Below are 9,238 nucleotides of genomic sequence, written 5' to 3'. Positions count from 1 at the left end.
GGCAGGGTGTGTCTCTGTGTCTCCGTCGCTGTGACTGTAAATCCTGCCCTGCCCCACTCCCAATAAAATGCTTTGGTGTACACACCTGGTCGTCCTCATTGGGTCAGAGGCGTGGCAGTCACAGGCGCTTCGGCCCCGCCCCCCGGCCCGGCCCCTCCTCCCTCAGGCCCACGCTTCCCAGCCCTCAGTACCCCCCCTGCAGGCCCGGTATTCTAGGACCCCTGCCACCCTCCTCCTCCAGGACTCAGGCCAGAGGAGGTGTCTACCGGGGGGAAGGCGTGATTTATTCGGCCTCAGCCGGTGTTCTCCGGTCACAGCGAAAGCATTTCTGTATTGGACTCTGTCTGAGAGGACCGCTATGAAGCAAAAAGCATGCCAGGAGGATAGGATCTGTGGGACCCGGCGGGGCTCACGCAAAGTTGTTGGGGAGCGTGGCGGGGGACAGCGGCTCCAGACGCTGGGGGCGGCCCCCGCGGGGCGGCGGGGGCAGCTTGGGCGGCAGCGGAGGAGTGGGCGGCGGCTGCTTGGTGGCGATGTGGGAAGGGACCCAAGCGTCCGGCGCATAAAAGTAGAGATCGTAGGGCTCCTTCGGAGGGTCCAAATGCATAACTACGGGAGCAAAGGGGCGAGGTCATTCCCAGGCTGACAAGGGGCCTGCCCCCACTGCTGCACCGCCGGCCAAAGAGAAGACGGGAGAGAGAGAGGATGCTGACGTCCCGTCGGACCTGGGTTTTCTAATCAAAGGGCTAGGGCCCCGGAGCAGCCGAGGGGGCGTGGTGCTCACGCGTCAGGGGCGGGGATCGCAGGGCCCCAGGAGGTGAAGGGGCGGGGCCTGACGTGGAGTGGGCGGGGATCGCAGGGCTCCTGGAGGTGAAGGGGCGGGGCCTGAAGTGGAGTGGGCGGGGATCGCAGGGCTCCAGGACGGGAAGGGGCGGGGCCTGCAGGGACCGGTGGCTCCGAGCCTACAGCCCAGTCGCACCCAGCTGGTCTGTGGGAGGCACTGGATGTGTGTGCGTGTGTGTGTGTGAGAGAATTTTCTGAGAATTGGGGGGCAAGACCTGGCTATAGAGGGGTCAGGGCTTCTGTTGACTTTGGATGGGGGAACCTGAACTTCTTGGCGGGGCGCCCTAAAGTGCCACGAGAGAGCAGGTTAAGAAAAGGGGCAGGCATTCAGGGCAGGGCGCTGTAAGGGACACTCACCCGGCTCATCTCCGTCGTTTGGAAGCCGATGATGTGCGAAGGACCGCTGTCGAGCCCCCCGGCGGTAGAGACACCAGAGCAGCAGGAAAACGCCGATTAGCAGCCCGGTCCCGGCCAAGAAAAGGCAGAGGGCGCCGCCTGCCGCGCCCCGGGGGCGCCCCACCAGGGTCACGCCTGAAGGAAGGAGCCAGGGAATAAGCAATCTAAACTCCCAGCGCCCTCCTCCCACAGACCCGGGGATCCGGGTCCTAGGCCCTCACCGGTCTCCTCCACTCGTTCCACCACGATGATAGTGTTGACCCTCTCACCTCGGCTGCGCCGCTGGGGGGCCCGCAGAGTGGCGGGGGCCGGCTGACTGCGGGACCCTGGAGGAGCAGGGGCGTCCGCACTCCGGGAGGAGGGAGGAGGGGCATCTGGCCCTTTGGGACTAGGGTACTGGGAGGCCATGGGCTCAGCGGTCCCAGGGAAATCTGCGGCGGGCAATTTAAGGGAGTTGGGCTGGGTGGCTGCAAGTGTTTCTGGTCCGATATTCAGGGACAGCTCATTTAGGGCAGTAGCTTGGGCCTTGACGGGTGCAGGCGTTTCTTGGTGGAGACTGGGGGAAATTCCAGGGTCAGATTCCATGGGGATCTCTGTTATATCTTGGTAGTGGAGTGCGGGCAGTTTTGATTGGGGGGTTTCAGTGGGACCAGAGTGGTGGGTTATGTGGGATTCTGGGAGCAGGGTACTGACAGGGCCAGGGACAAGAGTCTGAAGGAGTTCAGAGTGTGGGGGTGCAGTGGTGTTGGGGTCATAAGTTTCTGAAGTTTCAGGGTGAAAGGTTTTGGTGGGGTCAGGATCAGGGGCTTCTGCATGTAAGATTTCAGTGGAGTTAAGTTTGGGAACCCCTGGGAATCCTTGGCGTGGAGTTTGGGGAGGGTCAGGATTCGGGGTCCCAGGAGATGCTGGGTGAGAAGTTTTGGAGGAATTAGATTTAGGGGTCTCAGGGGAATCCGGGTGTGGAATTTCAGTCGGGCCCAGTGTGGGGGTCTCAGAAGGTCCCGGATGTGTCATTTGGGAGGAGTTAATTTGGGGGGTCTCCAGGGGTTCTGATATAGAGGTGTTGAGTGAGTTAGATTTGGGGATCTCCAGAGATCCTGGGTGGGGGGGTTCTCGAAGGCCAGGGTCGGGAGTCTCAGTAAAGTCGCGGGGAGAGGGCTCAGGGGAAAACGCATAAGGCGTCTTGGAGGGCTCAGGAGAAGCAACCCCAGGGGATTCTGGGTTAGGATGGTAGAGAGTGGAATTTTCAGAAGCTGGAGGGGAGGTTTCTGAGGGATGGCCCGTCCTTGGGAAGTCGGCGCTCACAGTCGGTGAGACCGAAGGTGCGGCCTTGGAACCCAGCTCCGCGAGGAGGAAGACGAAGAGGAAGGGGATGGGGCTGAAGGGTTTCATTGCTCTGGAAGACGCCTATAGTTGCGGGGGAGAGGGGAAAAAAAGGGTTAAGGCAGGAAGTTGCCCGGGAGTCCCTGCCCACTCCCCGAGGCCACGCCCACGCTCGAAGGCCTCGCCCAGCGGTCCCCGGGTGGACCACAGTCCCCGCCCCGCTCGGCACCGGGGAAAGCGGGAGAACCCAGCTGCAAGTGCCTGAAGGCTGGGGCTTTGGCCGCCGTAGCTAAGGGACACTGAGGCGCGCGGCTTCTTGGGATTCGTAGTTAATTTCCTTACCTGTTTCCCCAAGGGCATCCCAGAAAATTTGGGGGGAAAATGACACCTCTCAAAGTCCCCAGATCTCCTCAACTTCGATTTCGAAGGATGTAGATCTCGGAACGGACACGGGATCCCTTCCTCTCCCGGGGCCCCTGGGACCTCTTGACTCAACAGTTGTTATGCTGGAGGGGGATCGGAAGGAGCGCCCGGGGGCTGGGGGTCTGAAGTGCTGGATGTGAGGGAGGAGGAGACTCCTGGGTCCTGCTCAAGGAGGCTCCTGCGGGTTTAGACTCTCGGTTCCCAGAGGGTGGAGGGGACTGTGGGTCTAAATTCCTGGTCCTTTAGAGAGGAGAAACTGAAGGTTCAGATGCCTAGAAATTTGAGGGAGCCAAGCTTGGGGGGGGGGCTGGAATACAGGGGAGAAAGGAAATGGAAGTCTCGAACCCTTGGGTTCTGAGTTAGGAGACTGAGGAGGCTGGGAACTGTGAGTCGGGGCTTCCAGAGGTGGGGTGTAGGGTCTGGATTCCTCAGCCTGCAGGGGGAGCGTTGTGGGGGACTCCGGTCTTCCTGTTTATGGAGGACGGAGTTTAGGTCTCAGGGTCTCGGGTGCTGGTCTGGGGCAGAGGTGCCGAGGTCTGTGGTCAGGCGGAGGTAGGTGTGGCAGACACCTGGATGGGACAAGGTCACGTGGGGCCCTGGGGTCTCCTACCTGGTTAGTGGGGTCCAAGATAACAGCAGGGAGCAGAGCTGGGTGCAGAGATCAGCGAGTGCTGCAGAATAGCTCTGGGTGGGGCAGCAGGAGGTTGGGTCCCAGGTGCCCGGGTGATGCACCTGACCCCCTCCCTGGGGACCTTGGGAGCCTAGCGACAAGCTTGGGCTCTTAAAGGGATAAAAGACATTGTCTCTGGAACGGGGAAGGGAGATAGAGACTGGGTCCTTTGGTGGAGGGATGTGGCCCAACTAAGCTCTTTTCCCTTTGGAAGCAGGGCTCCTTCCTCTCTGGCACCCAGCCTGAGCCCAGCTCCCTGGCGCCCTCCTACATCAAGCACCAGGAGTCAAGCCCCTCAGTCCCTTCTCCTCAGATCCAGAAATATAGGTCCCCAGGCCCCTGCTCCACCAGAATCCAGGAGTCTGTTCCCTGTCCCCCGCATTCCTAAACCCAGGAGCCCGGTGCAGGCCACGTTCCTCTCCTTGCTGGGGAACTAGGAGTCTTGCCAGATTGCTACTGTCTCTGGGGCTTCCCAGCCTTTGCCCACCTCCCCGCTGTGTAGAATGCACCCCCTTAAGAGCCAGTGTGGATGTGGACTGGGGCTCATCTTCATCACACCCCCAAACCCCTACCCGAGAAGGGTTAGGCACTTCCGCACGGCAGCGCACGGTCCAGTCTCTCTTTCCCTCTTCGCCAGCTCTCTCAGACTTTCCTGATTTCTCCCGACACTTTCCCTGCCTTCACACCCCCCACCACACCTACCCTTTGTCTCCTCCTGCCTTTGTCCCTTCCCTGTCTCACACTGTCTTTCTGGCTCTCTCCCCGCCGGGGTTTATCTCAGGGCATCTCTGCCCGGGCTGGCTACCCTTCATTTCCTTCCCTCTCCCTGAGAGCCTTTCCCCTCATCTCTCGCTGGCCCTCTTTGTCCATTCCCTTCTTTCTTCTCTCTCCCTTCCTTTCTTCCTCTTTTCTCTCCTCTGTCACTCTGTTTCTGTCCTTCCTTCTCATGGTTACTTCATCTCTTTGTGTCTCTGCTTCTCCCCATTAGTCCCTCCACTGTGGCTTTTCCAGTCCCTTTCTCTCTCTCTCTGTGTCTCTGGCTTCTGCTCTGATGGTCCCTCTGCCGGTCTCTATTTTTATCCCTCTGACACACCCCCCGTGTCCACCTCTCTGTCTGTCTGTCTCTCCCCCCTCCCGCTGTTCCTGAGGTCCCACATCCTGGTCCCAATTAGTTGGTTGCCGCCAAGGCAGCGGCGGGGGCCCCCACCCTCTGCTCCTCATTACAGCTGGCGGCTCCTAATGAGCCTGGGGGGAGGCTGACCCCGCGTGCCCGGCCCCTAGCCCCCTGGTCTGCGTCACTGCCCGCTGCGGGGGCTGCGCAAGGGATATAAGGGGGCTGCCAGCCTCGCTGCCAGAGCCCACTGCGCGGTAGGGGACCCTGCGACCAGGCTGCCGGGGGTGGGTATAAACTCCGAGGTTCTGGGCCAGGACACGCGTCTCACGGAACCCTTCCCTCCTCTCCACAGGTGATGGAGACTCGCCAGGTGCCCAGGAGCTCCCGGGTGCGGCTGCTGCTGCTGCTCCTGCTGCTTGTGCCCTGGGGCGTCCGTACTGCCGCGGGCGTCGCCCTGCCCCCCGCGGGGGTCTTCAGGTACGTGCGGTGCCCCCGGGTTCCCCGGAAGGGGTGGGGACTCAGCGAGGTGCGAAAAGGCCCCAGAGAAAGGGGAAGAGAGACTCAGCGAGGGGGAGAGAGACTGAGAGAGAAGACAGGGACGAGGGTGAGGAGAGATGCTGGGGGACACGGAATGGGCGAGAGAAAGGGATTAAAAAAAATTCTGAAAAGGCACTGAGAGACTTAAGAGGAGTCAAAGCAGAGACGGATTCGTTCCTCGAACGGCGATGATTGGGTTCTTGGGGCGGGCCAGGCTGTGCGCTGAGTGCCGAGGCGGACCAGGGCCCAGAGTCTCCAAACTCAAGGAGCTCCGAACCTGGCGAACAGAGGGACAGACTCCCGCACAGAAAAAGACAGACAGAGGGACAGAGCCCCAGTCACTCCACAGACGGTGCGGAAACTGGGCTTCGAGTCAGGCCACGAGGACAAGCGGCAGCGGGCGGGCGAACCCGCACGCGCAGTCACCGCGTCTCCCTCTCTGTCTCCCCGCAGCCTCCGCTCCCCCAGCCCGGTCTGGGAGCGTCCGACCACCCGCGTGTCGCGGCGGAGCCTGGCGCTGGCGGACGACGCGGCCTTCCGGGAGCGCGCACGGATGCTGGCGGCCCTGGAGCGCCGCCACTGGCTGAACTCGTACATGCACAAGCTGCTGGTGCTGGACGCGCGCTGAGCGCCTGCCCGCGGGCACGTGAATAAAGACCCTGCTGTGCGTTGGGACTGCGCCTCCTTCCGTGTGTGTGTGCGCGCGCGCTTGTAGGGGGCGGGCCCAGCGCCGGTTACACGGGCGTCTCGCCCTTCAATCCCCTCTCTCCACTCTTCTTGTCGCCTCTAAAACTCTTCCTTCTATTCTTAACTCCCCCCGCCCCGCGCCTGACTCCTTCGTGTCTTCCTTTTTTTCTTCCGTTGGGTCTCCGTCTCACTTTCTTCCAGCTCTGTTTCCTCTAAATTTCGCCGTTTCCGCTCTCTTATCTCGACTTCTCTCTGGGCGCAGTCGGGAGGCCAGGAACTCTGATATGAGATGCACCTGCCATTGAAGACCAGATTTCCCCAAACCTAGTCGTGTGGTATTGGAAAGGGCTGAACCTCTGCGCTTCCTTTTCCTCATTTGAGGATCAAACCAGGCACATTATGAGATGACATCAGCACAGCGCCCAGCATGAAGCAAACGTTTTTGTTACAAAAGGGTTTTCCCCTCTCTGGCAGCAGCCTCCAGCAGCTTCTTCGGGGGTTTTTCGCGGGAGACTCGGAGCGGCAGGACGGGGCAGGAAGAGGAGTGGGAGGACCAGGAGTCAGACTTCTGGAGGCAGGGGGCGCGGGCGGGGGCGGGGGCGGGCGGGGGGGAGACACCTGGGCTAGTGAAAGCAGCCAATCAGAAAGAATCTCTCTCTCTCTCTCTCTCTCTCTCTCTCTCTCTCTCTCTCTCTCTCCCCCCCCCCGCTCAGCCAGCCCTTCAGCCCTGCCCCTCAATGGTGACTATGGCAACCTCCTCCCTACTAGACGCTGAGGGCTCTGAACCTTGAGCTCTGGCGCCGCGCGTGCGGATCAAGCTCTGATTGGTATAGACAACAGGGTGGAGCTGGGCGGGGCCGCCAGCGGGAAGGGCGGGGCGGGCTCCTGGTGTCTGACAAATGCACAATTTGCGCTTCCGGAAAGTGGACCCCTATGGCCGTGGGGTGGGCCCATTTCTACATTGTTGAAATACTGAATAACGAACTGTATTTCTCAAAATCATCCAGAGCTGGCCAAATTTTACAAATAAAGATGCAAGACTCTGAGTGTTAGGAGTAATTTCCCTGAGTTGCCAGCTCTAACAAAGGACAGAAGGATACTTGGAACCCCAAATCCATGCAACTTCCAAGTCTCAGCCTTTGCACTAGTCTGATGGAGAAACGTCTCAAGAGCAGGCACAGCACGCCAGGCACTCTCCTAGGCGCTGCGAGCCGGAGGGCCTGGCAGCTGGGTCTTGGCCTGTACCCTTCCCATACTCCCTCCCTAGATCTCCATGGCTACTACCACCCAGACGCCTCAGGGCTCAGGGCTCAGGGCTCCAGCCACCTCTTGGGACCCTGACACTCACTCTATCCCAAATAGAGTGAGCCCATTCTCATTCGTTACTCATCTTGGCAATGGCTCCGCAGTCTACCAGTCACCGGGTCAGGTGCTGTCCTTGGCTTTCTCTCTTCATCCCCCTCCACAGCCTGTCAGTCGCCGACTCTGTCCTTCTTGCTCGGCCTCTCCTCACCCTCCCCTTCTTTCCACCCACACGCGGGGGCCCAGCTCCGACCTCATCCTCTGCCACCCGGACCACAGGCCCCGCCTTCTCCCCACCTCCTGCCTCAGCCTCACTCCATCATTCGCCCCCCTCTGCAGGCTCAGAAGGTCTCTTTCCCACTCCAAATTGATTCTGTCCCTTTTCTACTTACAGCCCTTTCCTGGGCACTTAGGAGTAAAGTTCAAGCTGGTGTTTAAAACCTTTCGTGGGCTCTTGCCCACCCTTCTATCTTATTTTTCACCACTCTGTAGACTTGAATCTTTTCCTGGCTTCACAACATTTTTTTTTTTTTTAAATCCTAGCAACAGGGTGCTGCCTATGGCTCTCCACACAGAGGCTCCTTCCCACCCACGGTCTTCACACATACTGTTTCCTCCCTGTGACATCCTCCTCAGCCCCTGCTCACTGTAACCAGCCTTAGCCATCTTTCAAGACGAAACACAGATGTCACTTCTCTGGGAAGAAATCTCTAGCCTCCCAGGCTGAGTTAGGTGCCTTTTGGGGGCTCCTGAAGACCCTGCAACTACCTCTATCACTATCTGTCTTTATATAGGTGGGACTCTGCCCCTCCCTTGCACAAAACTCTCCCGTGGAAGGCTCTGTGGTGCTGGGACTGTTCTATATCTTGACCTGGGTTGGGTTTTAGTTTCATGACTGCATTCATGTAAGGTGGGAGGCCCCCCAAAATGGAGTTATCTTCTGGAGGCTGGGCCTCTTGTAGTACAGGTGAGTGTTGCAGGAACTCATGTGTCAGTGTACCATATGGTATTGTTGTGAGAGGCTGCATTCAGCTTCAGTGAATTTTTTGTCTGAAGATTTTCAGTGCATTTGATCATTTCATGATGGGTGATTTACAAGTGCACCTGCCCACACCACGTGGAGTGATCAGCAGTTTTTGACCAAAAAATGGCATGACCTCCTGCCCCACCCCCCATTCATCCAATCTTACCCCAAGTGGCCTTTTTTTGGTTTCCCTGGATAAAAGAAGTCCTCAAAGGGAAACATTTTGCCGATGTGGAAGAGGTGAAACAAAAAAAATGGCATAAGCACTAAAAGGCATCAAAATTCACGAGTTCAAAAACTTTTGAGCAGTGGAAAAAATGTCTTGATAGGTGTATTGCATCAAATGAAGAGTACTTTGGAGGTGACTGAAATTTAAACACGTACGAATAAATATACAATCTTTTATAAATAAGTTTGGATTTTTCTGTTCCCCCCATATGCAAAAATTCACCCAGCTGATACTTAAAATTTGTCCATTTATTTGTATGTAAGTTACACCTCAATTAAAATGCAAATAAAAAACAAGCAATAAAACCTCCCAAAGCTCCCATAGCCCTTGGGGAAAAGGAACACTCCTCGGCCTGGCACCGGAGGGCTGTTTTGCTACAGCGTCATCTTTTAAGGTCTAGCTGTGGCAAATAGATGCTCACTAAGTGTTTGTGGAGTGAGCAAATGGCACAGCGGCCCACTCCCTGCTGGCCGTTGGCTGCAGCGGACATCTGTGCTGTGGGCCTAGCGCACGTCTCTCTCCCTCTTTCTGCCGGGAGGGGCACTCTCTCCCCTGCTGCTACGGGTGGCGCCGCCCCACAGTCTGGCCAACAAGACATAAACACAGGTCTGCTGCTGGCTCTGGGGAGGCTACTGCCTTTTTTTTTTTTTTTTAATAAAAAAGAATGGACCTGCCCACCCCCTTCTCCCT

General features: G+C 58.3%; 2 protein-coding genes across 2 annotated transcripts; one reads left to right on the top strand and one right to left on the bottom strand.

The window, feature by feature from the left end:
- Nucleotides 1–409: 409 nt before the first annotated feature.
- GFY (golgi associated olfactory signaling regulator) lies at nucleotides 410–2,631 on the bottom strand. The gene is made up of 3 exons (XM_054588534.1): nucleotides 1,461–2,631; nucleotides 1,201–1,374; nucleotides 410–609 (listed from the first exon to the last, which is right to left on the bottom strand). The coding sequence occupies exons 1-3, from the start codon at nucleotides 2,629–2,631 to the stop codon at nucleotides 410–412; spliced, it is 1,545 nt and encodes a 514-aa protein (XP_054444509.1).
- A 2,493-nt stretch (nucleotides 2,632–5,124) lies between these two features.
- On the top strand, nucleotides 5,125–5,934 carry PTH2 (parathyroid hormone 2). Its single transcript, XM_054588532.1, has 2 exons — nucleotides 5,125–5,246; nucleotides 5,760–5,934. The coding sequence occupies exons 1-2, from the start codon at nucleotides 5,125–5,127 to the stop codon at nucleotides 5,932–5,934; spliced, it is 297 nt and encodes a 98-aa protein (XP_054444507.1).
- Nucleotides 5,935–9,238: the final 3,304 nt, after the last annotated feature.

This window comes from Pteronotus mesoamericanus, unplaced genomic scaffold (genome assembly GCF_021234165.1).
Source record: "Pteronotus mesoamericanus isolate MK-2021 breed Mesoamerican mustached bat unplaced genomic scaffold, CSHL_Meso_final scaffold_137, whole genome shotgun sequence".
NCBI classification, from domain to species: Eukaryota; Metazoa; Chordata; class Mammalia; order Chiroptera; family Mormoopidae; genus Pteronotus; species Pteronotus mesoamericanus.
Note: the sequence above shows the minus strand (reverse complement) of the source record. Positions and strands in the feature narration are given on the sequence as shown.